The sequence below is a fragment of the Strix uralensis genome, chromosome 13 (genome assembly GCF_047716275.1).
Source record: "Strix uralensis isolate ZFMK-TIS-50842 chromosome 13, bStrUra1, whole genome shotgun sequence".
NCBI lineage: Eukaryota > Metazoa > Chordata > Aves > Strigiformes > Strigidae > Strix > Strix uralensis.
In genome coordinates, this window is record NC_133984.1 from 13,138,419 (window position 1) to 13,165,113 (window position 26,695).

General features: G+C 51.3%; 1 protein-coding gene across 1 annotated transcript; it reads right to left on the minus strand.

Moving 5' to 3' along the window:
- Positions 1-26,528, minus strand: LOC141949291 (Krueppel-like factor 5). The gene is made up of 5 exons (XM_074882708.1): positions 25,269-26,528; positions 10,111-10,158; positions 6,166-7,069; positions 3,345-3,404; positions 1-190 (listed from the first exon to the last, which is right to left on the minus strand). Exons 1-5 carry the CDS (start codon positions 25,431-25,433, stop codon positions 12-14), a joined length of 1,356 nt encoding a protein of 451 aa, XP_074738809.1. The 5' UTR covers positions 25,434-26,528; the 3' UTR covers positions 1-11.
- Between the last annotated feature and the right edge of the window lie 167 nt (positions 26,529-26,695).

A 26,695-nucleotide genomic window follows, 5' to 3' on the forward strand; every position in this document is an offset into this window, starting at 1 on the left:
GTAGGTGGCTCCTAGTTCTGGTGCCGCTTCATGTGGAGAGCCAGATGGTCAGAGCGGGAGAAGCACCGGCCGCAGGCTACACACTTGAAGGGCTTGGCGCCCGTGTGCTTCCGGTAGTGCCGGGTCAGCTCGTCGGAGCGGGCAAAGCGCCAGTCACAGCCTTCCCATGTGCACTTATAGGGCTTCTCACCTGCGGGGAAGAGCCACAGGTCACAGGCACAGCCTACATGGACACACATCTGCCCAGCCTCCCAGACACCCACCTCATCTTCTCAGAGGTGCCCGTCCTCCTTGGGAGGCCCTGGGGTCACCCAGGGCTGCCCTGCTGCAGAACAGGGCTTGTGGTCGTGCTGGTGCTTTACGCTACCAGGGCTCACTTGCTGTACAGTCCATAGCCATCAAGGGACCACAAATTTTTGAGCTGCAGTAGCCAGGTCTTGTCCATGTGCCCCCCCCCACCTTTGCTTTCTAGGCTCAGTTCCTAATGCTGTTCAAGTTCTGGTTGGATTTTGGAGTTTCTGGCTAAAAATTTTCTTTTTTTTTTTAACTAAAAAGCCAAAAATTCCTATGAAAGGTGTTGGTGCTCATACAGGTGTGGAGGGCAACAGGAGGAAGAAGGGGGTTATGCCATATAAATTTTCTCGAAGCCTCACATCTTTGAAACCAGCATGTAACACTCTTTGCCTCAAAGTTCAGCCCTGCAGCAGCTCTCTGTACACAAAACATTATGTTTTCTTCAGAGCATTTGGGTGATGTAATGCCTCAGGTCTCTCCCCCCTCCTGCCCATACACACCTATTCCCAAACTGAAATCAATTAAATTGTGCAACTTCTCAGCCAGCTGGGAACTGGGCTGGAAAAGCCCGTGCTGGCTTCCAACTCCCTGCGTGCCCAGGTTGTAGAGCTGAACCCTGGCTGCAGCCCTCTCCACGCATGGGTGTGGTGCTCTCAAATATTAGCCCTCGCTCTTAACAGCCTGAACAAGCAGGCAGAGTTCAGGGAATGTGCTGACTTTCCCGACCTCAAATATTTACCGTTTCATCGGCCAATTGCTGAGCGCACCACCGCAGCATGAATGCACGTACACATGCAGCATGCATGCACAGGCATGTGTGTCGTGCTCTGACATGTTCCCCAGTGAAAGGCCGTTCCTCCCCACAGCCTGTTTACTAGGCAGGCGGTGCATTTGGCCAGGAAACAGAACACGTTCAGCCACAGCAAGATCTACAGTGTCTTTGCACACACCGGACAAAATATGAAAGACAGGGCACCAAGACCACATCCTGCTCCTCAAAAAGCCCCTGGGATCTGCACCACGGGGAGGAGAGAGGTGCATTTTTTATGGCTCAGGTAAATACAGAACTTAAAGTCAATTTACGAGCAGCACGCTGGATGTTTTATGGCACACTGGGGATCTCGGGGTTTGCGTTAGCATGCTAAGACAAAGGCGGGATTTGCACTGTGCAGCTACAGACATTGTCCCAGCCAGGTCACCTGGCTGGGTCAACCCTACCAAGGCCCTTTAGTTTCAAACAATAACAGGTTGATCTCCAGGATAGAAACAAAATGCTTTCCATTGTCCCACGAGCTGGCTCCATCTCCCAGGACAGCACGGCAGGGCAAGCTCAAACAAAGGACCCAAACTGGCATTCCCAGCCCCCGGGAGGCGGGTGAGCAGCCACTGGGTTATATATTTAATCTCACAATGGCACCCAGGAAATGAATGGTGTCTCCAGGAGATGAATACAGCCCAGCCCATAGCAACGGACAAACCACAAGAAAAGATCTTAGAGATCATGTACTTCTTAGCCCAGCTGCCATCAGGCGAGGAATTGAGAGAAAAAGCTTTATTAACCCTTCTCTGTTTTGCATTCCCTTCTTTTTACCCACCCCACAACACTACTGGTTTTCTTGACTACTCAGGTCACATCCTCCTTCATCCCTCTGCCCTTCCTTCTTACAGCAAGTGAGGTGAAAGGAGGCAAACAGACTTGGATTTCCAGCCCAATTACTGAGAAACCTGGAAAAATTACTGCATTTTATTAGGTTGAAAAACTGCCCAAGTTTGCCTGGATTCATCTTTACATTGTGACTTGTAAAGACGGTGCCTGTCTCAGACGGGTCACATATCTGGGCAGAGAGCTAAGACCCGTGCTTCAAACAGAAACGGAAAAAAGATACTTCAATTTTAAAGCAAGAGCCCTACCATAGCCCTGAATACAGACTGCTGTTGTGACAAATGCTTATCACCACCCAGCTCGCAGAGCTGGGACAATGTCCTTCCTGTTCCTTTCTTCCACCCCTTCCGTGTTGTTCTCCAGCCTGCTCCTACCCAGGCCCTGCCAAAAAAATATTGTACCTCATGCACAAAGAAAAATTCTTTGCTGGCTTGTTTGAAGGACTGATAAGACAAAAACGGAACAGAGCCAAGTGCAAGAACTGATTCCCAGCCTCAGGATGGGTTTTGTTCGTTTTTAATAAAAAAGAAAAGTGAACTCTGGGCCAGCTTAATTGCTTTCAGTAAAGATCAGCCCTTCTATAAAAGAGATTTATGAGGGCACTGATGGTTCCTGGACTACCTGAGGATCTGATAAAGTTTCAGGTATAATAAATGCCTTAGTGAGACCTGTGCTTGAATGCACAAATGCCACTGAGCTAGATTTACCCCAGGGAAGTTGGTTGTGGTGGGAGCTCCTCTGTGCTAATGACCCTGTTTACACCAGCAAGAGCAGCCCATGGCACCTTTGCCCTCAGGAGTGAGGGCACAGCCCTTCCGTACCTGTATTTGGAGCCCTTCTGTACCTGTATTCGGCAGCTCCAGTGACACACCACTGGCAGCTACTAAGGGGACTGGGCGTGAGTGGTCTGTGTGGCTGGTACACAAGGAATCCCTCCTTGGGAACCTCAGGAGCACTTGACACAAAAGACAGCCCTTGCCTCCTCAGAGGTCATAGATATGCACCACACACCTTTACGCAATCTTTCTGTAGGCTGAGCAGGATCAGACCTGGCTAGGATTTGCAAGATCTCAAAGGAAGAGCTCAGAGTGGTAGAGGTTTTGGGGGCACCTCCTTCTCCCAATCCATCAACTCAAGAGGCTCCAAGAGTTCTCCTAAATTCTAGACCATCCCTCCAGAAGGCAAGCAAGTGCACACAGCAGTGCACAGTCGCTATAAACCAGTGCAACCATTGGATTTTCTTTACCATTAACATCAATAGACTTAATTGTGCTCCTTACCCCAATAACCACCAATTAATCAACTCAGCTACATTATCACTGCCATTAACAGACACAGGGTAAGAAATGTGGGCTGGAAGAGTTTCCTGAAGATGTGGTGCTCTTACCTGTGTGAGTCCTCTGATGTGCCTTCAGGTGGGAGCTCTTGGTATAAACTTTTGAGCAACCTGCAAGAACAGAAAAGACACAACTTCCCTGTGAGAAAGGGGCCCTTGCTCAAACAAATCCAGAACATTTGTATTTGAGGTTAGGGACAGAGCAGGCCTGAAAAGCACTCTGGGTAACAGTATGCAAATAAGCCCAGCTATACCCATTTTGTTTCAGCAGTAATGAAGAAACGTTTGTTCTCCAAGACAGATAGACCTTTACAACACTCCATCTTTTGCCACACAGTCCTGACACTCATGGGCATTGTGCTGGGAATTGGGAGCAGGGGGAAGTCAGGCACAGACTTTCAAATCCCCCCTTCCTCAACCAGGTCTTCAAGGCAGGATGAAAACATTAAATTCACCCCTGTTAGCTGCTGGCTTTGTGCTGCTGTTTGTCTTTCTGGATTCCAGATGTAACCAATATCACTACTGCAAGGCTGGAGGGAAGACATATTTTGTAAAAGTTCCAGCCCCAGCAGATGTGGTAAAAATGTTCCAGGAAGCAGGAAACACCAGGTACACTGTGGAGCCACAGCCTGGCTTTCAGGATGCAGAATAAAGCCAATGGGAAATTTTTTGCAGAACATCAGCAACAACAGGTTTAATCAAAGAAAGGCTCTTAACAGAAATACCATGACTTTGGCAAAAATTCCAACAATGGGCCTCTCAAATCATTGCTAGTTCCTCATTTCAGTTAGATAAAGCTTAGAAAAGCTTCTCATGCTGCCTTTATGGCCCTGCTTCATTCTGTTTTGACAAGTATATTAAAATACAAATTTGAATTTTTATGACCTGCATAAGCAACATAGTCATATCTTTTGTGCCACACAGCCTAAAGAAACCTCTTGCAGGAGATCTGCTCTCCATCCTGTCCTGCTCAGGGCATGCAGGAACAGCTAGCTGCCTTACCCCTCCCCATGGTAGAGTACTTGGTGACCTAGTTCAATTTTGCTTCTGATGCTCTGAAGCCTCGGAGGTCCCTCACACTCGAGAGGGACATGAGTATGCATGAGACCAAGGACTGCCTCCCTGCTGAGCATGGAAACAAAGCCAGCTGAGCACCCAGAGCAGTTTCCAAACCCAGAGGGAGCAGCACAGAGAAGCCAGAGCAGGGCATGGCCGAGCTTCATTTCCCCATGAGCACACAGAGGAAAAAGTGCTGGGGCCACCACCTAGAAACCTGAATTGGGGCTTTGCAAACAGGTCTCCCCTGTTCATCCAGTTACCGGTGTGAATTCGGCATGCCTCCTGTCACTTCCTCACGCAGACCACGTCAGTAAGACCTCCTGCCCCTGCCATCAGTCCTGACTGGTTTCACCTCTAGCTGAACCTCAGTGTGAAGGATTAGAAGAAGCCCTCCTCTGTCTCTGCACGTACACACTACCAAGAAACCCAGTGTTTATACAGTGCAGGTTGGGGGGTTTTTTGCACCACAGATGTGTTCCTGCCTTCCTATGCAGGCCAAAATCCTGCTGAAAACAGGCAAACTTTGCCTTCGTAATGCATCCTGCAGGATGAGACTCTTGCTCGGACCAGTTCTGACATGAGTGGAGGTGTCTGTCTCAGAGCAGTGGGCCACTTACACCCTTAATCTGTCTCCCACTGTGACCAGCAGAAGGTAAAAAGTTCAGTACAAGATGTTAACCACAAGAACATGGGTGCAGCTTCTGGATCAGAAAGTCCCTTATCTGCAGGCTGCCAGAGGGTAGGAAGGTATAAGCACAGAAAGATCTCTCTAAACATGTCCTATTCTTATATACTTCCTCTGGTCACTGCTGGAGACAGGATCTGGGCTAGACAGACCTCTGGGCTGACCTACTACAGCCACTCTTGTGCCACGGAAAGAGCACATAAATCTTGCAGGAGGCAGTTAGGAAATTACTTTCCTCAGTTCACACACCCCCATGGGAAAACTGTTTGCTAATCCCCAATAACTCGATGGCTGTGGCTCGGCCCAGGAAGTGGGAGGTGTGTGTCCCTGCACAAGGACTGGTGATTTTCAAGCCCTGACACCGGTTTCGCTGGGCTTTCTCACTAGTGACACAATTGCTTCTCTCCTGTGCAGCATGAATGAGATTTTGCAGCTGTGGGTCCCATAAGCTCTCTGTGCACAGTGCAGAAAACTCTGCCAAGATGGACAAGCTCATGAAATGAGGTGACACGGGGAACAGCTGCAGCTCTGGGCTGATCATTACCCTGAAATGCCTTTCCACACCATCCTGATGCAGTACATGAAGCCACTGAAGGGAATGACACAGAGATATTCAGCTCATTGCCTCTTTGGAAGAAGAGAACTGGGGCTACAGAAAAAACACTGTAAAGGCTGCTTATGGACATTATTTGATGGTTTGCCACACATTATGGGAGAGTGGGAAAGGTCGGTGAGAAAGCCAGCGTGGTTTCACCTGTGGAGAGCATGTGGCTGCTCAGGGTTAGGCAAGACCAAAGCAAAACAGGCAGCTAAGGCACTAGATTTCCAGAAATGTCCCTGTGCTTGGCAGGAGCTCTCTGCCTCTCAGAGTCAGGCTTGCTTTTGCCAGAGTGCAAAGGGGAAAGAAGGGAAGAAAAAGGCATCAGCTCTTCTACTCCCTTGGTGGTGGTAGGAACCCCACTTCCCTGGGGCTCGCTACCCAGCTCCATAGCTCCCTTCATTATGCAGATAAAGTTACTTCAGATTAAACCCTTGCAGAGGCCCAAGGCAGCCGCCAGCCTCAGTGTGTCAAGAAGAAACACACACACCCCCACCAAAGCCAAGCCAGTACATCAACCGTGAGCATACCTGGGTAATCGCAGTGATGGATTCTCCTTTTCTCCAGCTCAGGGTTGTTGCGTCTGTTGTATTTGGGGGGCTGCATGACAATGTGCCCTTGGGAGAGGGTCCCAAGGCCATTGGGGACTGGGGGGACCTGGGATGACTGGACCAACTTCAGTCCAAAAGTGGCTTCATAGGATGGTGGGGGAGAGATGGTATTGATGAGCTCTGGTTGATTTTCTGGGCTGCCAGGCTGTGAGTTGGGGGGTGAAGGGGGCAGGTTCACCCCTGGAGCATGGTAGAACTGCCCTGAGATGCTGAAGTTTCCCTGTCCCTGGGAGACATGTGGGTACTGCTTAACTGGCCCTCCTGGCTGGACAGGTCTGTGGAGCACACTGGACATGGTGTTACCTGTGGACATGGTAACACCACTGAGACTGTTGATGGCCGTGGTGCTGTTGGAGGAGGATGTCAGAGTGGTAATGTCAGCACTTCCATTGCCAAGAGGCATCTGGTAAAGCTGGGATTGCTGTGGATTGGTGGATAAGGGGATCTCAGAGGGCATCTCCTGCTTGATGAAGATGTTGTTCACTGCCACTGACTGAGGCATGCTGAAGACACTGGTGAAGTCAGGCAGGGTCTGTGTGGAGCCAGAAGCAGAAGAGCAGGGCTGAGAGAAGCTGGTGCCAGGCTCTGTTTTGATCTGTGGGAATGGCGTCATGGGTTTGGGTGGCCGGTAAAGTCCAGTGCGCAGGTGCGTGGTGTCTGGCAGAATCACGTTGATGTTCACGCTGTACGGCGTAGAGGTGGGCTTCTCTGTGGAGAAGAACTCATCCACCACTGAGGCACTCTCCCGGCGGTACTTCTTGTCTGGTATCATTGGGATGGGTGGCACCTCATTTGAAAGGTACTTATCCATTTCGGACCGCGCCTATGGCAAAAAATACAGACAAGAAAACTCATGAAGAGTGACCTTGACACACTGGTGGTGGGAGTCCAAGGTTCAACAAGTACTTAAGCTAGCAGGAAATGGAGAGAGCAGCAAGAACGGCCCAGGAGTCATCACAGGCTGTGGTGATTTAGCTTCAGTCTCTGACTCAGCCAGACTCTCCAGGAGTGAATCACTGTCCTCTGTCCCACTTCCCTCCTACCTATCTGCACTGATAACAAAGGGTAAACGAGTCAGAGGATGCAGTTATGAGAGAAATATAGCCTGATAATGAAGAGCCAAGCTTTAGGTACAAAGCTTTGGTCACACAAACAAGAGAATTTAACACTAGAAATGGGATAAAATCAGAAACTCTGCTCCACTCAGCCTCCTGCCTTTGGGCATGTTGGATTTGCAGCCCACCTTAGACATGCTGACTCTGGTCTCTAAACTCAACAGCCTGAGATGCATTGCATTTTATTCTAGGACAATATCCTTAATCAACTGAGAATATTCTAGGACAATATCTTTAATTAATTGAGAATAATTTGGGCTATAGTCCTAGAAATCTAAGTGATGTTGCCACTAATTCAGTGAACTGTGAGCCTAAAATGGAAACTGCCAGGCATACTATTGCTGTCTTGACTTGGTAAAGTGACTCAGCCCTCACCTAACCTTTGGTTTAGTTCTAGTTTTGTTGAGCTGTTCTTACAAGTCTGGGTTCTCCAAGCTAACAGGACCTCTAGCTCAGACAATCACCACTTGCCAGGTTTCTTCCCCTCCTGGTTCATGTCTGATGCAGCATCACACTGGATCCAGGCCCAATAATTCAGCAACCTGATGGAGCAATCCACTAGGAAATTCATCCCCTGGCATTTGATGACTCAAGTTCTGCTCTTTGTGGTTAAAGATACCAGCCCTAATGCTCTTCTATAAAGCTACAGCCTTTAATTATGTGGTTATCCATGTGTCAAGCTCATTGCAAAGCCCTCGTAGACTCATTCATATGTAGAGGAGCTGGCAAAACCACCAGGTTTCCCTGGCAGTGCCTACAGCACACTTCAGGAGAGCAAGCTGATCTCACCCCACACCCTGCACGCTTGAGCCGAGAGTTTTACAGCTCTGAACTATGTCACTGGAGTGCAATGGGCCAAAGTCATCCCTGCTGCAACTTCATTGCTCTTAACAAAGCTGGATGGGACCCAAGAGATTTCCTCGCCCTTTCCAGTGAAACATATCACTTTGTGCTTCCAGCTAATTCAAAGAGCCTTTGCACCTCTGCAAGCCATACTGGCAACGCATGGGTAAGCTGGCTTCCACCCAAATACAGGTACGTGCCACAGATACACCCTCTTCTAGACAGGTAGAAGCTCAGAGCAACTGGACTTGGAAGTGCTACACTGACTGGAACTGAACACACTGCACTGGGACTGCGTTTTCTATGATGTGCTCAAGGCACTAGTGTGTGTACACACTGTGCTGTAAATCCTATCTGTCCTCACCGAATGTGCAGGCCCTGAAAAGTCCCTGCTCTCATTAAAGGAAGCTACCTGTTGGCACTACAAGCTCACTTTATGTCACGTCCTCACCTAACCACCTCTGCTCAAGGCAGCGCTGCCTCCAGCAACACCCCCCCACTCCATGCTCCAGTGAGGAAACCCTTGCTCAGGCATACCTTAAAGTGGGAAGCAAGGAAGAGAACCAGAGACCCCCAACTCAGTCCAAAACCCTGATTTCCTCTCTGCTCCCCCCTGCAGTGTCCAGCTTGGGCTCCTGCCCAAGGGAGAATGATGCCAAAGCTTTGGTGCTGAACCCTGCCTATTCTTGCCCTGTGCACCCACACTGGCATATTGTTGTTACCCTTGGGAGTCAGCTTGCTCTAGGCACTACCGGAGGCTACAAATGCCGGACATACCTGAGCAATGAAATGACCCACTTGCCAGGAGTGGGGGCAGGGGGAAGGTGTTGGATGCCTTTTACTTCTACACTTTCCTTATCTCTGGCATTTAACTTTCTCACCTTCAGTTCCCAAAGGAAGGTCTCCCCTGCCACAACTACAGTAGGTCCTTATATGGCAGGTGACCAGGCAGGTATGTTAAATGTAGAAAGGTATGGAGGACCCTAATTTCAGATCTAAAACCTGCATTCTCAGCCAGACTCCCCTTGTCTGCTGCCTGCCCCGCTGTTTGGTGTCTCCCAGCCTCCTTTTCTCTTATAACCACCCCTACCTGCAAAAAAAGTCTTCTTCCTGTCTGTTAAAGCCTGATAAATCCACTTCTGATCCTGAGCAGCCCCAGGGTCCTGGGGAAAGGGGGTGTCAAAAGAAATGGGCTTTCACTGGACAGGAGAGGACACCAGCCCTGTCCGCAGCTGCAGCCCCACTGGTGTGTGCAGGACGATGAGGGCCCCACTCCACTGGAATCCAGACTGCTACAACACTGCTGATTGTGACATAGGTCCCACATGACCCTGAGGGCCCCAGCATCCTTCGAAGAGGGAGAAAGGGGCTCTTTGTTTGTTTGTGGCCCAGAAACATCTAGCAACCCTAGTCTGCTCCAGCACAGCTCGTGCTGGGTGCTGACACCTAATACCACACCATTTCCGTAGGCACCTGCCAACTAATGTTCTATCCAAAACCAACTCTTCAGCCCACGGTCAGCACAACTGGGATGACTAAGTGCTGATGTGTCTGGGTGGGATCCAACTCAAGTGTCCTGAATGCAGGTGTCTCTATCTGGCTGTCACTCATGGCTCCTTTCACAGTCTGTGGGGACACACAAGCCATGAAGGAGATAGCTACACAGGCACCCGGGGGGCTTACACAGATGGAGACACCACGAGTGGGAGGAACACACCATGGCGGGTGATCGGAGGCAGAAGGAGGGAGCAGAGGCACTGCCATGTCCTTGCCACCTTGTGGGTGGCCTGTACTGGGGCTGGGTGGGTAGGGGGAAGTCCCAGCTCGATCTCTTAGGGGCTTTAGCAGGACCTGTCACCAATGGGGGCAGAAGCATGCAGATGGAGGAATAAGGAAAGCGTTTCACCTCAAGAATGAGCGGCGGCATCCGCTGTTCCATCCTCATAGGGTGCAGCTGTGGGGCAGACAGGGCTGGGTTAGTGGGGTGACCTCCCCCAGAGCCCAGCCACTCCCCCGCAGGCCTCCCCAACCGCCCTAGGCCATGGAGGGCCTCACCCCTTTCCTCCCTAGCCCCTCACAGCCCCCAGGGCCTCAAGCTCCTCACGCTGTCATCGAGCAGGTCCCCACCACCATCACCAGCACCTCCTCCTGCCCAGCACACCCCAACATGGAAGCAGACAGCAGTTGCCAACCAGCGGTTGCTGGGAGACAACACAAAGCCAGAGCCCCCTCTGTCGTGGTGTGTACCTGTGTGTCTGTGTGTGTCTGTGTGTGTGTGTGTGGAGGACCAGCAGTGAGGGGAAGGGTGGAGCCAGCCCTGAAGTGGGTGGGGTGATGCCCCCTTGTGGGCGGGGCCAGCCCCTCTGTGGGCGGGGCTGGGCGGCAGCCATCTTTGCCCTCGGCATGTGCCCTGGCTGCCCAGGCCTGGTGGGGGGACACCCTCAGCCCCCGCCCCGGGGCCATGGCACAGGAGGACGCTGCCCACCTCCCACTGGCTCAGTGGAAGCCCAGGCAAGGGCTCTGCCTGCCCAGCCTGTGCAGGGATGACCTCCATTTTCCTCTTGCTCAGAGGTGGGAGCAGAGCTGGCTGTGCCTTGACATCACCTTTTGTCTGTTCACTAACAGGGATTTTTTTTTTTTTTTTGATCTTTCTTTCCTGTTTAGCATCACCTGTCCCGGAGGGGGGTGGGAGGAGGGACAGAGCAGCCCGCTGCGGGGATGAGCAGGGACTCGGTTCCCAGCCCACACAGCCAGTCTCTGGTTTTATGTCTCAATCCTCACCAAGGGGCAGAGCAGGATCTGCCACAGCATTTGGTGAATCTGGGCAGCAGCTCAGCCTGACTGCAAGGTTTGATGAACTCTGGGCTTCTCACAGGGAAAGAAAAGATAGCTGAGAAATACAGAGCTTTCCAGAGGAGGCTTTGAGGCATGGCGCAGACCATCAGAGATTTCCAGCCCAGTCAAACCAGTAAGTTCTCCCAGTTTCCATGGAGCTCCCATCTACAAAGGCTCTAACTTAGGGTAGGCAGAAACGTTCATGCTGTGTCCTGGGAACTGGCTGGAAATCACCAGAGCAGGCATCAAGTGCTGAGCCTGCAACACTCACTCACTCAAGTCATCCATAAGGGTTTTTTTTGGTGCAGACCCAGCACCCCCCACCTGGAATGGGCACCCACCATGAGGTGCTGTGATAGACAGGACACACCATACTCAGCTGCACACCCAGGGCCTCAGACACAACTCCTCTCCTCTGCCCAATGTTTAACAATCTCCTCATGCCATGGGCTGTGGCATCTGCAAGAGCAAGGATATGAGAATCTTTCCCTAGGAAGACCCTCAGCCATACCACAAGGGCTCAGACAGACCGTGCTTCCTGGCAGAAGTGTGGCAGCACCACAAGCTAGATTCAGCCCCTCCGAGGTGAAGCTCTCAGCGTCACACCACTGCCAGGCTCCTACAGACAGAGGACTTGGGGGAATTCCACCTCCTCAGTCCCAGAAGCAGGTACCCCAGCAGCAGGGTCCCCAGGGATCTTCTCTGCAGTTTAGCTTCAGCTAGCCCACTCCTGTTCTTAGCAAGCTCCAAGGTGGAAAGACTTTGCCAGAACTTAAATCTCTTTTATCATTCCCTGTATGCACTACAGCATGCTTGCAAATGTCCTGCATGCCTCTATTCTCCTGCCTCAATTCCCCCCAGCTTTCCACAGAGCACTGAGGGCTCTTCTCAGATCTGTCACCCAGATCCTTTCTCCAAGGTCAGTGCTCAAAATAGGCCACAGTCCTCCAGCACCAAGTAGAGGGGAAAAGTTACCTCCAAAACCCAAACCAGTATTTATCTGCCTTCTGTGGGTTCAGCACCAGCCTGTGCCCCATTGTCATTCCACATCCCTCTTGTGAAGCTGCTGCTGCCTGCTTGCTTCCAGTGTGCCCATTTTCTCCTGCACAACCACAAGGTTTCACCCTAACCTCTACCACTTCTCCAGTTCAACAAGAGTGTGGTAAAGCCTTTTCTCAGCCTCCCACTTTGGGGTCATGCACACATTGTCAGGCTGGTCAGTCAGATCATCAAGGGCTAGAAACCAACCCAGGCTTCCCTCCCTCTCACAGAAAATCAGCAAAACCAACTCAGTGGACTCCATTTTCCCATTTTGGGGGTGTTCAATTCAATTCTGGGAGTTGCATTTAAATGGAGGATGTTCCTTGCAAGGCCACAATAGACCACAGAGCTACATGGCCTTGAGCAAACAAGTGCCAAACAGGCTGGGGATGCTGAGAGCTACCATCCCTGGACATCCGCTGGTCTCCGTGTGGTCTTCATGCCTGAAAGCATGAGGAGATGTTTAAACATTAAATATCCAGGTCAGAGCTACAAGGTTTTGGGGTTGAAAGCTGCATCCCATCACCCCCATCAACTGGAAGAAACAGCTTCAGAAGCACCTGCATACATCAGGCTCCTTCACAGGTAGTGCTTGAGCCTGCAAGTGGTGGTCCAGCTTCTTTATCCCTCATTTTGGGGTCAACCACACTAGGAGACCAACAAAACCCTCTGCTCTGCCAGCCATCTGCATTTAAGACCTGCCATGGTAAGCAGCACAAATGCAAAGGGAGCAATTGCGGACAAAGCAGGCCCCACCAGGAGGAAGCTCCATAGACACTGGGTCTCTGCAGACTCCTTGGCCAGCCCCAAATGAGTCCTGGCAGCAGGCTGCAGCCCTGCCTGAGGCAGATGAGGGCAGCTGAGGACACTTCGGTGGGCTCACATGAGACAGCAATGACCCGGAACAATCAGCCCATCCCTTCTTCCCTGTCTGCCAGCCATAGGCAGGCAATTAACCATTTTCTTGCCTTTTTGAGAAGGACTAAATGTATCACATAGCCTGGGAGGTCAGTTCATCTCAATACTCTAAGAGAGATACACACCATGACTTGATGGACAAAGCCTCCAGGGCCTTCTAGCTGAAGAGCACTAGGTCTTTAGTGGGTTCAGTGGTTTATTTTCCCCTATAGTCACTAGCAATGCCATCATTGCAATCACCAGAGATGAGGGTGAGAGACAAGGTCTGGAGGTGGGCATGCCCCAGACTCCACCAGCTGCATCGACAAGGGCTCCAGCAGCCATCATAGGTCAGTAGCTCAGGCAAAAAGTGATCAAAGGGGAAATACATGCAAAGCAGACGTTAGCAAAACTTCTGTGAGTTTAGAGGTGTCCAAACTGGAATCTTTGGTCTGGCCAGGAAAGGAAAGGCAATAAGGATAGCCCTTCATACAATAAAAGCACTGAACTCCTGTGATATTTTCCCCTCAAAGTCATAGTATCTATTTCTGACCACAGAGGAGGGTCTTTTGAACATGCCAGAGAAAAGAAAGCCAAAAAAAGTCAAACAGGAAAAGGAAAGGGGTTAGAACAAGCACTCTGTCCACTCCAGACAAGGCCATTGGACACCAGTTTGTATCACTGGACCAGCAGGACCGTGTTACACTCAGCACTGGCACATCCAAACCTGGGACCTGGAGACCAAATTTCCCTGGAGGACAAGATAACCTCAACAGCCTCTGAAAGAGCTGTATGTTGTGAAGTACCCAGCACTGTGAAATCAGTAAAAACCCAGCCTTTCAAGCCAGTTACTCGATGAAGAAGGCAGACAATGAAGCCATGCTTCCCCAAGAGTGGATTCTCCTATGGCTAATAGGTGCTGACATGAGTCTTCCCCCTCTACCATCTGCCAATTTTCACAAATCCTGAAGGAACCTCCTGCCTTGGAGACCACTATCCCTCGTTCAGATATTGTCAAAAGCAGGGTGAGGCATTATCAGGACATCGATCAATACACGCAGAGTCCAAGACAAACATTTCTTGGGAGGACACAGAAAAAAACAGCGCTTGAGCCAACCATGCCATTTTGCCAGCAATTAACCACGAGCATCGTTAGAACAGCGCTAGGCACTGCAAACTGTCAAAGCAGGAGGTGGGACATGTCTTTCTCATGATTAAACTCTTTCTAATCTGAAGTTGATAAATAACAAACTGCCATAGAAACATCAGATGTTGTCACCACACGGGCAGCAGCAGAGAACAAGGAGAGAAATCAATGTTTGCTAAACAGGCAATGAGCCTGTAAAATTGGCAGAGGGAGCGGTTGAGGGGGAATGGCCTGGGGGGGGTGGCAGTGGGGAGGAGTTTCTTCAGTACTTGGCAGCTTCGAGCCTTGTGCTAGTCCCTGCCTGGCCGCACCCCCCTCCCCCAATCCTGCTCTGCAACGCTGGGAGGCATCAAGCCCACTCCCCCCCTTCCCAGCTGGGTCTTAGGCTCTTGCTCATAGCCAGCCCCTACCGCCGTGCTGTGCTGGTCACTGATGCAAAGAGCTTTCGGGAGGGGGGCGCAAGCAAAATGCCAGCTTCACCCATGCAGGTCAGCCAGCAGCACAACCCTGAGATGTAGGGGTTCAAGAGATGGGTGAACGGCAGGACACACACTCCAGGTGCAAGGGGGGACCCCTCCTCAGGACGAGGGACCCTCCCCGAGCACAGGCATGTGGGGGACAATGGTTGTGCCAGTTGCCCAGGCCCTGGGATTATGCAGTACAGCCTTTTTCTCATACATGCACCTGCATGAAACTCCAGCCTCCAAGGGAATCAGCAAACAATGGGAAGGATAATCATCAATCAAAACCCATGGCAAGTACCTGGCAGTACCCCTTTAAAGGCACACATTATAAATAGACTGTATTTATATACAGATTTGGTTCAATATCAGCATTTATTGTCTCCTAGTTAAATATTGACCTGAGTAAATATTTGTTTCTCTGATCATTTGGTTTTGATATTGACCTCGATCGACATTATTTTCTGTTTGTTCCTCAAGTCTTCTGGAACTCTCTGCAAAACGGGATTAGCAAGGAAACCCCCAGGACTCTTCCTTTCAAGTACACATAGGGCCAAATGTTTAGCCACTGTTAATAACAAAGCACGGTTGCAGGCAACAGAGCCAGACTCTGTGCTTATGTAGGTGGGTGCTGGGCTGCAGAAGGCCCTGGATGGACTCCTCTGCTTGCTCTATCTCAAAGAGGCTAGGAGCAACTCCAGAAAACTAGTGCTACCCTCAAAGCATTCAGCTGTGTCTGCATTACATGCAGTGGGGCAAGATTCATTTTCACTAGCTTTGGCCACCTGGAAAGTGAGCATCTAAGGTGAAGTCTCTGTGCAAGCTCTCTCTGGAGTCCATGGAGAAGACTATCTATCCCACCAGCTTTCCATCTTGAAGCTGTCACACCTTTCCACCTACAAGAGCAGCTCCCGGAGCAGGACAAAGATACACCCTTTCTCCAGGTTTCTGCCAGGAGATGGCCCAGGAGCTGAGCCACACTGCTCTGGAGGGTTATTCTGGTACTCTTTTCTGCCCTTGTGTTTGAACTACCCAAGGTAATTATCACCTCTCAGAAACAAGGAATTTCCTTGAGGCCAAGAGTCACCATCAAGGCAGATGTGGGCAGCTGGGAGGTTGGCTGGCTTCCGGCTGAGCCAGTAGGCAGCAACATTTCCAGCAGACTTGCTGACTCTGTTTGCTATTCCTTTCCTCCGACAACTGATAAAGACTCACTCAGAGGCAATCTACCTTGGTTATTTATCACAGAAATCATGCCACTACAGTCAGCAATCCCAAAGGCCAAAGAAACCAGGAAAAACACCCTCATCCAATTCCAAGGTCAAGTGCCTGGAAGAGGAGCAATTTGGAGTAGCCAGGCTCCAGCAGGCTTCAAGAGAGCAAGAAGAAACCTTTGAAAAAATAAAGCCATAAATGGACTGAAAAATAACTAGCAGGGTAGACCTTGGAGACACTGAGCTTGGAGGAAACTCTGGCCCAGCTGCACCATCTTTAGGCCTTACTGAACACAGTGGCCATTCAGCCCACCTGGCCTTAGGCAGGTCTAGATGAGGGTGGGGGGTCCCAGGTTGACATTAGAGTAGCTCCACACTGGTTTCCCCTTTTGCAGAACTACCAAGTGCAACCTCAGCACTGGATGGAGCCCAAAGGCAGGTGGGGAAACAGGGACAGCCATGTCTCCTCGCCCAATTGCTCCCTGCTCTGCCCTGGAAGGAGGGCAGCTCTCTTAAAGTGTGGGAGGGGAGGTACATGAGGTCTTAAGGGAGTCATGCATTCGTACACAACTTTCTGTTTCTGGGGTCAAGCACATCAAAGCCAACTGGAGGTTTTCTGTCAGGCTAAGTGGGCACCCATTGTTGGAGGCAGGAGGCTGAGCTGGGTAGACTTTTGGTGTGAGCTGGTCCAGCCATTTGGATGTTTTTTCTGGAAAGATGAAATGATCTAATGTTATTTCAACTCCCGAAAGATCAGGAGGCTTGGAGTTACTTCAGCCCCAGCCAAAGCATGCAGGAACTCAAGCATTCCCCCAGTTTATGCATGAATACTATCAAAAGTTGAATTTGGATAGCTGTGCAGCTCCTGCTGGTACCATCGTGTAGAAGCAGGTCCACCTGCAGCTCCACTTCTCGGTTTCAGACTCAGCCCCAGCACACCCTCTCCCCTGAATCTGAGAAGATGGAGGCTCTCAGATGTCACCATTCCCCAGAATGACCTAGACAAATTTATCCACCTGTTTCTAGCTGTTGAATGGCCACAGGACACTGGGCTTGTCCTTGAGCCTTCGAGCTCCCCTCTGGTTACACATCCATGCCATGGGTCCTGAACCAAGTGTGACATGGGAGAGGCTGTTAGAGCTTACAGGGAGCTTCCCCAGCTGGGTTATGGGTGGGATTTGTTTCACCTCAGTCAAACCATCTAAAAGCTCACACTCATCACCTTGTCTCCTCCAATCAGAAGAAAAGCAAAGCAGCACATTCCCAGGGCAGGGTCTGACAAAGGCAGAGTGAGTCATCCACTGCTTGCTGGGGCTTGTGAAGTCCTCCTGGCATTCAGCAAGCGATAAAACAGGGCAAAAAGCCTGTTCTTTCCAGTACAATGCTCAAGGCAGACCCAATACCCCATGCACGTCTGGGAAAAGCAAGGTCAGGTTTCACGTGTGGACAGCAAATCCCACTGTCCTTGTGGCCCTCAACTTCCTCTACCAAACCAGTTGCCAAAACAAAACAAAACAAACCCTAAGGCAGGTGAAAACATTGTCTTTGAAGGAATAGGTCTTTGGGCCAACTTCTTTCCTCCAAGCTTGCACAGCACCTAGCACAGTACAAGGCCAAGAAGATACTGCCAGAATGAGGGACCAAGGAGGACGCTGGAGCAGGTCCACCTGCTGCAGCCCCTCCTGCCATGTATGCTACCCTGTGTATTTCCTAGCATATGTACTGCTAGGAGGGCCATTCTGTTAGCCTGAGAGCAGAAAGCCTCAAAGAGTTTCCTCAAGATCCATCCTTTCAGCTTAAACTGCCTTTTTCCACATTTTCCCTGTATATAAATGAAGTGCCAATTGCTGTTAGTTAAGGCAGACTGATTATGGCACAGGCAATTGACAGTTCCCGTGGAGAAAGCACCGAGCCTTGGAGAAGCTCTAGCCAGAGCATTTTGGAGCCTGGGGTTTGCGAGCCCCTAGGAAATGCGAGGGCTGTGTCCCAGAGGTGATGTCAAACAGTCAGCCAAGCTGATGAATTTGAGTTCTCCCAAAAGCATGACACAGAACCTCAAAAACACCAAACACTGAAAAGTGCTCAGAATGAAACGTTACATTCTAAAAGAACAGCATTTTGAATGATCAGTTGGGAAGGGGAGATGCCCTAATTTTTCCATTCAATTTAACAAACTTGGGTCATTTCCACATTTTAGAGAACATCAAACCTTCTATTCATTGCAAGAAAGATTTTCATTTTAATATATTCAGCTATCCCTGGGTTCAGCTCCCTAAACTGTCCTTGAGTAGCAGGAAAATGGAAAATGGTAATGTTCTATAGGCAGCATGAAAATGATGGGCTGTATTGGCTGGTGAGTAGGTACCCACATATCTCTGCCCTCTCCGGGATGGGTTCAGATTCATAAAACAAATGACCTTAGATGTGACAGATGTGATACAGATGGGTAATATTCTTTTCTCCTGCAAGGGATAAGTACCTGCATTTTCAGACTAGCTATACTGGGACCAATTTCTTGCCATTCTCTTCTCCTGCTTGTACTGGAAATACTACAAAGAGCAAGGTCATTAAATGCATTTTAATACTTGCCAATCCCGTCCTTGGTGGAAACTTGAAGGTCCCCGTCACATTAAAAAAAATATTTAAAAATAATAATTTTCAAAGAATTCTCTAAGCATTTCTGAACTTAATGAAAGATTCTTTGTTTGAGTTTCAATCTGAGCTTGGAAGGGGCTGAACCTCTTTGATGTGGTAAACAGCCCATGGGGTTTTTTTGAGAGTTTTCGTGCTAGCTCAAGTTCTGAGAACATCTGAATTATAAACATTAGTTATCCAATCCCCAAACACCAACTGTACCCTGTGACTCATGTAATTCACCAATGGAGCACAAGAAAAGCAAATATTCTAATCAAGGGGCTCAGCTAACAAGACGCTCGTAAGTGTGATTATTTGCAGTGGATGGGTTAGATAAAAGAACTCACTGGACCAGGGAATGAGAACAAAATAGCGTAGGTAGCTGACCAAACAGGTTTGAGAGGGGAAAATTCACAGTTGATGATGCACCGGCCAGAAATGCATTACCCTAGACCTTCGTGAGTAATTTCAGATGACTGTGTTTGCTTCCCACACACCGTTCAGGAAGAGCGATAAAGGGAAATCCGTTGCATTTATTATGGAGTCGGAGTCCCCTGCTCATTTCCTCCCATACATACCTGCGTTTTCAGTGTTCCCCACAACATACTTTTCTAGCTAATTTGCAACCTCTCCCGTGTTGGCAAGTGGAAAACAGGTTCCAGCGAGGACTGCACAGGAGGACAAGGAACAGCACACCTGTAATCTTTCTTTCTCAGCGCTGTCCCTTTCTCTCGCTCCCCACCTTGCCGAGCCAAACTTCCCCCAAGCAGAACAATCAGCCTTTGTACCACCCAGACAAAGCCATTGTACTCCAGCGAGCTCAAAGTTCGGCCAAGCCGTTTCATCCTACACCTTGTCTGCTTCCAGCAGCACTTGCGTGCACACATGCACACACACAGGGAAGTCTGTGGGTTTGGGGGATTAAGAAAAATAAAATAACAAATGCTGTGGCTGAGATCCCCCAAATTTCCCGGTCTTTGGCTCACCGGTAGCACCAGTTTTGTCCAAAGCCTGCTGAGCAGTAGCAAGCTCCCCGCTGACTTTGGACCTGCTCCCACAATAGGATCTGATCTGCAGTGAGACCACCACCCTGACACAGGGCTGCGGCAGGCGGGCGTCCTGCCTGGGGACTCTCCCTGAGGGCTGTCCTGCAGGAGTAGAGGGACAAATTCGTCCTTTGTGGGGACTTCATTTCTCATGGCCCTGCTGACACCTGCCAGACAGAAAGCCCATCAGACTTGCAAATCTATGGGCTGGTCTTGAAAGCATCAGGCTTCAGCTGATACCAAAGCAAAACAGTCTGAAAGGATCCCTCCCTCCTGAGATCCCTCTAGCCAGAGGCCATGCAGCACTCAGCCCCTCTGGCTGCCAACCCACCATCTTGACTTGTGCTGAGAGGGATCAAGTAAACCCATTCCTCCTTGTCCAGGGTTTAACGTGACATGTCTGTATCACCAATCTCAAGCCTGCCCAGGCTGATGGCACCCTTTGAAAATAAATTTTTCACAGCATTTTGCACATTCTGTGGAATGCATGGACATTGTTGAACACTTTTGCAAGGCCAGGAGGATCCCAGAGGGCAGAACATCCCAGCCACCCAAGAGGGAGTGAAGATCCATGACTTCACACTGCTCATAGAAACACATTACATGGACCAAGCAGCTCAGAAAGAGGAAGAAGGAACTGAGTCACTGAATCCTCAGCAGATCACACCAGCCTGCTCCATTTCCATGCCTGTTTGCACAGTTTTAAGTGTGGGATCCTGGCAGAGGCCTGAGCTCAGCTCCCTGCTCAGCTGGTGGAGTAAAGAATGGGTGAGAACTGAAGGCAGCACATGGCTCCTGCCAGTGTTGTGAGTCGCGGCTTGTCTGACACGTGGCAGTGCAAAGCCTGCATAGTCCCCTTGCACCGTCATGATCCAGCAGAGATAGGCAGGGGAATACCTTCGCATTGCAACACCATGAGCTCAAAGCCTGTCCTCAAACACAGGCACAACCTTGAAAACCAGCACTACCCCTTTGAGCTCGTGTCTGTGGTGTCCCCGTACATGGGGCCACATCCAGCAGCGTGACTTTCTTCTCCTGAGTGTGCTGGGCCTAAGGAGGACGCTGGGAGAGGGCACAATATTTTCAGTCCCCTGTGAACACCCAAGGAGTGACATTAAGCTGCAGAAAGATGCCCAGGCTCAGCTACCCCCAGCCACAACGAGATGTCAACATCTCATTACAGATCCAGAACTACCATTTCCCCTTTCTCTGCAGAAAAGCTGAATTCGTTCATTGCATGCAATTCCTGACAGCCCAATGAAATTAATCACTCCTTGACAGCTGTGCTGTGGACTTCTGCATCTCTACTAATAAATAAAGTGGAGCCGGAGTCCTTCCTGGCCCTGATGCAAACCACATCTATATGAGCAAGACCCATCACCCTGGTTCCAACTGGGCTGTGCAAGATGCTGGACCACCAGGGAGCAGGAAAACCCATCCCTGGTCCAAGAGAGAGTCACCATCTAGTTATCACACCAGTACAGCCACATTCATGACAAGGATGTGGCCGAAGGGGCTCAGACCCATGAGATGCAGGACACAGCACACCAGACCTCATGGGGACAGAGCAGGATTGAAATGACTCCTGCATTGTCCAGAAAGCTGGAGCACATCTAAAAATGCTTGGCCCAGCTTCTCCTGTGATACCAGAAGCAAAATCTCTGCCAGAATAAAGTTAGAGGAACACCACGGCACCTACGTCCACTCCATTTAAAGGATCCGGGAAACGCGGTTCACAGTACTGAGGATCTGAAGTGCCAGGAAAAGTTCTCTGGGAACAGCACCATCGCGATACCATCTAATCTGTTTAAGCACCTCCCAGATGCTGGAGCTCTTTTCTTCCTGTGTGAGCCCCCCACCCAGCCCTCGGGCGGGGCAGAAGGGAGGTGCACTAAGCACAGGGGTGAGAAACTGCCTGTGGGGTAGGAACTGGGCTTAGAGGACACCAGGGGAGCCATTTGCTACCGTTTCTCAGTTTACAGCAGCATAGCCCACCCAAGGAAAGCAAGGCAATGAAGGACAAGCTGGCTTGGGGATATCCCCAGCCACACTCACAGGACCTTCCTCATCACCCATGGCAGCCTCTGTCCCCTCTGGGTGCTCACCAGCCTCAACACAACTGCCCTTGGGGCTCCTGATACAGGTAGGCAAGGGGTTAAACCAGGGGACAGATTGTGGGTTTTGTCCATCTCTCTTCCTAGCAGCTCCTTCACCAGATCCTGACCTCACTCAATGCTGCTGCAAACCCAGGTGTCCCTCCAACATCAGACAGCAGCTCTGAATTCATGGCCGATACAACCCATTGAGACAAGAAATCCTTGAGGACAGGCAATTGCACCCGGCAGGCGATGGCAGGGCCAACACCCCCGATAGCTGCCATTCTCCCCACCCCTTAATTGTAGCAAACCCCACCATGGAGAGAAGCGCCAACTCCTTCCACCTCACCAGCACTTTGTGCTCCTCACAACTGCAGCAAAGCTCATTAGGAGCCAGCTCCTGTCCTGCACATGTTGGGCAGGGAACAAGGGATGTGCCACCTCCTTCCCAACTATGCAGGCAACCTTCCTTCTAGAAACAGCTCCCAAATCATGGAAACCTGGGTCTGTTTTCACCATCTCACTTTCCACCACCACAGCTATCTGCCCAAGGACAGCTCTCACAAGAAGGCAGGAATCAGGCTTGCACCACTGAGGACCACACTTACACCCAAGGAAGACCATGGCATAAGGCCACAGGTGGCTCCGGGAGGCTCAGGAGGGATGGGGTGGCTTAGAGGACTTGTCAGTCCTGGGGTAGCTCATCTACCGTGAGGTCAAGCCCAGCCCAGATGGACACAGTCACCCATCTGACAAGCAGCAGATGATCCCAGGAGGGTTCCCCAGCCCCAGGTAACAACAACGTGCCCAGGAGGTGCTTTGGCTCATCAGACCTGGAGAGCAAAGGGCAGCAAAGTGGGAGCAGCAGATGAGCCCCAGTGCCCCCCCCCCCCCCCCCCCCACCTTGCTCATCAGCGGGTATCTGGCAGCCACACAAAGGGACCATCTCCTCCTCTTCTGAAATGCTTCCCTGGACATGCCTTGCTTTTGGTTTAATTTATTATTATTTTTACCTTCTGTCTAGCATCAGCCTCTTGAGATTTAGAAGGGAAAATTCTGTTTCTGGCCAATCTGACTCAAATCAGAAATGAAAAGTGCTTTTCTCTCAGAAGGCTTTTTGTCTCCTCTTTTCTCTTTTTGTTTGTTTTTTAATTTGGGGCAGAACAGCTGGAAAGGCAGAGAAAAGGGAAAAACTGATCATAAACTCCACAAAGGATCTCTTTCCACCTGACTTGGATCGAATAAAATTTTCAACACCAAATAGCTCCTACCTCCCACTCTCGTTTGAAAAGCAATTTGTGGAGGGGGGGTGGGGGGGAGGTGGGGGGGACGACGACGACGACTTTGCAGCCAGCAAGATAAAGAGATTAGCTGTGAGTTTGCTCCTTTCTTTGCCTGAGATCAGTGAGACAGAAGTCAGGAGAGTTGGAGCAGCAGGAAATGCCCTGTGGGTGAGAGCCAGTGCCAGAGCTCTGACAGGTCATAGCCTTTTCCATAAGTCTTGTCAAACTGCTCTTATAAACACCCTCCTGACTGCAGCCATCCAGCTTTTCCACCCTCCAGCTACGACAGTTTCTTCAGCATCGCTTCTACAATGACCACAGCCTTTGGCATTTGTTAAGAGAAAAGGGGCCAACACATGAAAAACTCCTCCCCGGGAGATGTGGGGTCCAGTCCTGGGCTGTGAGGGTTTTGCCACCCATAACGCTTCACCCCGGGTGGGTTTGCAAAGGAGTCCTGACACGGCTGTGGGGGGCTGAGCGGGTGATGCACGGAGCATGGGTGTGCTGGTACTCAGCTCCAGCCCTGCAGCTTTCCAGCCCCTGTCCCAGGGACCCCAGTGTCCATAAAGGAACACAGGATGGTCTTATGGCAAAGGGATGATATCTCTGATCGCCCACCCCCGAGGCCCCCACCTCAGCTGCCTCCACCCTGGAGCAAACCAGCAGTGGGGTGGCATTGCCCCAGGGACTAAACCAGGGTGGGAAACTCCTCTTCCCTTTGAAGGGCAGTGAGGATGGTGTTGTGGAATGAAGGTGTTTCCAACCGTGGGTGGGCTCTGCATCCCCACATCCCCCACAAGGAGAATGAGAGGTGGCACAGAAGGCACCACTGGCCGTCTGCCCCCACGATCATGGCCGAGGTGTGGGGCAAGCACCAGCCCTACTGCCTAATCCCACTCAGCAGCCGGGACTACAGAGGCAGAGAGAAAGCAAACCTCGCCCTCCCCCCAGACCAAACAGGGAGCCGCCGCCCTTTCCCACCGGGGACAGGCCCCAGAGATAACCCACACCTTTCTGAAGAGCTACCACCCGACCCTCCGACTTCAGATAACCCACCCGAACCCGGCGCAGAGAGGCAGGGGCTTTGGGGTTATGGGGAGACGCACTGAGCCGGGACCACTGCAGAGGAAGGAGGAGTGGGCTCCACAGCCCTCTCTCCCCATTTTGACCCTCACATTTGTGACCACTGCTCGTGTGGCTGCTGCGGATGCCAGATCGCCAGGGTGTCATATGGAAGCACGGCAATGGAGACGCTGCCTTCATCTCCCCACATCCCTCTGAAGGACGGAGCCCCAAAACTGGCCCTTGGGGCATCAGTGCCGCCGGGAGAGGGGAAGCAGGCAGTGGATACACAACCCCAACCCCTGCCCCATGCCATACCGCAGCCACCCACCACGGGGATGCCCTCCCAGGGGTCCCCAGAGGAATGGTGACCAGGACGAGGGGGTCCCTGCAGGGCAGCCATGGAGAGAGCGGCTGGAGCCGCCCTCCCATCCTGATCAAAATGGCGCTGGGGACGTGGGGCGCGAGGTTAATCATTAGCCGCTGGCAGAGCTGGGCACCCCATGCCCCAGCTCGCCCCATTCCTCCAGGGGGAAAAAGAGGCCAAAACTGCAGCAGAAGGGTGGGAGCAGGCCTGACTCACCCCCTTTCCCACCAGGAAGAGCAGCTGAAGGCTCTTCATGGTGGAACGAGGGGTCCGGCGCCCAAAACACCGTCAAGGAGCCTTGCCCCCTTGCCTAGGATGGGCAGCAGGGCTTGAACGTGCTTCTGCCATGGCTCAGGACAGGGGTGGGCATGCAAGAAGGGTGCACGTACAAGAGGGACACACGTTCAGCAACACCCCAAAGCAGCTTATCTGGGTCTTTATCTACAGTGCGCATAGGGGGGATGCCGCCAGGGAGTTTCAAGGAGCATTCCTTCCCCGCCATGGTGGCGGAAAAAATAAATATAATAAAATAAAATAGAAAATAACCTCCTGTTCCCCTCCGCATCACGCACAGATACAGTGATCCTGTTGCCCGTGTCCTTCCCAGGGATCTGGCTGTGGCACCGAGCCCCTCTGCACCCCCTCACCTGTCGGCCCTGGGGGAGAGGGACCAAGCCCCAACTGTGGAGAGTGAGCAAAACCCAGACTCTCCTCCAAAACGGGAGACAGGGCGTTTCGAAGAAAGGCAAGAGGAAAAAAAAAAAATGAAACCCAACACGCCCAAGAGAAAATCCAGCGGAGGGGGAAGCACGAGCATACAAAGCAACAGAGGTGTTTTAGCAAGGAGCGGAAAAACAAAGCAGAATTAAGTCAAAACCCACGCTTGCGTTTGTAGGAGGCATTAGCAGCCTCCGTGCACCTGAGCGGGCGAAGCTGGCCTCTTCCTGCTGCCCCACGGCAAACCGCTGGCCTCCGCCTTACCTGCGCCAGGTCGGGCGGGTTTTCCAGGGGCCGGGCAGGGGCTTTGATGTCCTCAAAGACAGGGGCGTCTTCGCCGGGTTCCCCCGACATGGTGACGGGCTTCAGTGGCGTAAACGCCGAGGCGTCCTCGGGGAGCGGGGTGCGCAGCACCAGCCCGCTGCTCATTCCTCCCGTACCCCGTGTGCCCGCTCCCCCAGGAGGAAAACAAATCTTATTTAAAAAAAAATATTAAAAAAAAGGAAAAAAAAAAAGGGAGGGGGGGGGAAAGGAAGGGGAGGGGAAAAGGGAAAAAAAAACCTGAAGGCAGAGACGAGCTGGAGCGAGTTGCTAATCCTGGGAGGCCAGGTGCCGGGTCGCGGGAAGGCTTTACCTGGGCTGCGGGAGGAGGAACGCCAACCTGGAAGCAGCGGCGAGGCCGTGCCGAGCCAATCAGGCTCCCGCCGATAGCCCCACCGGCAGCTCCACCGGGCCACCAGCACATAAAAGGCTGTTGGGAGCAAGTGGGTGTCCGGGAGCCTCGCCGTCAGCCATGCTCTGCCACAGCACCCTGACAGCACTGCCACGGTACAGCGGCTCTCACCGGGACAGAGGGACTCGGTCCCACCAGTGCCACCCCAATCCCGGACCCCTGGCTGGGGCTGGGGCAACCTGCGAGGCTAGGGAAGGGCCGAAACAACCCACGTCAGGGAAACTTTCTCCCAGATTGAGTCCCCTGCTCTGAAACAAGGGATTTATTTTAGTTTTTAAAAGAAATGGCTTTTTTTAAGGAGAAAATGCCCTTTTCTAATGAATGGTTGGATTTTGCACGAAAACTGATTTTTAGAGACAAGTAGATTCCTGCTTGCTCGCACTTCTCATTCCCAGGGGACAAAAAAAAGAAGGATCAAAAATAAATTAAGTAAAGGGAAAAAAAGGATAAACCTTGAGGAGAAAAAAAAAAAAAAGCAACAAAGGAAAAGTTTAAAAGAAACAGATATGAGGGCACAGTGCTTTCCAGCACAGCTCCTATGGAGAAACCAAGCAACTACGTTTGGGTTTCTCTTTTGAGAACAGGGGCAAAAAAGAAGTGTAAAAAGCCAGAGCAACAAGGGAATAAAAACCATCTTTTCTGGGGGGGGAAAAAAAAAAAAAGCCATTTCTCCTTCAGATGTGTCCAGCCCCAACTGTGCTCAACACCTTCCCGAGGAGCTGTACCATGTCAGGCTAAGCAAGAGCCCAGTCTCCCCCTCCATGCTCATCCACCCCAAATCAGCCCTGAGAACTCCCTTCCCCACCTTCTGGTGCCTCCTGGGCAGGATCCCACATAGGCTGCGCCCTCACAGGGAGGCTGCAAATATCACCCCATCCTGGGACATCCCTGGGACCTTCCGGGGACTCGGGGGCCACAGAAAATGGAGGGGGGGGAACTAAGGCTGCTCTACCCCCCC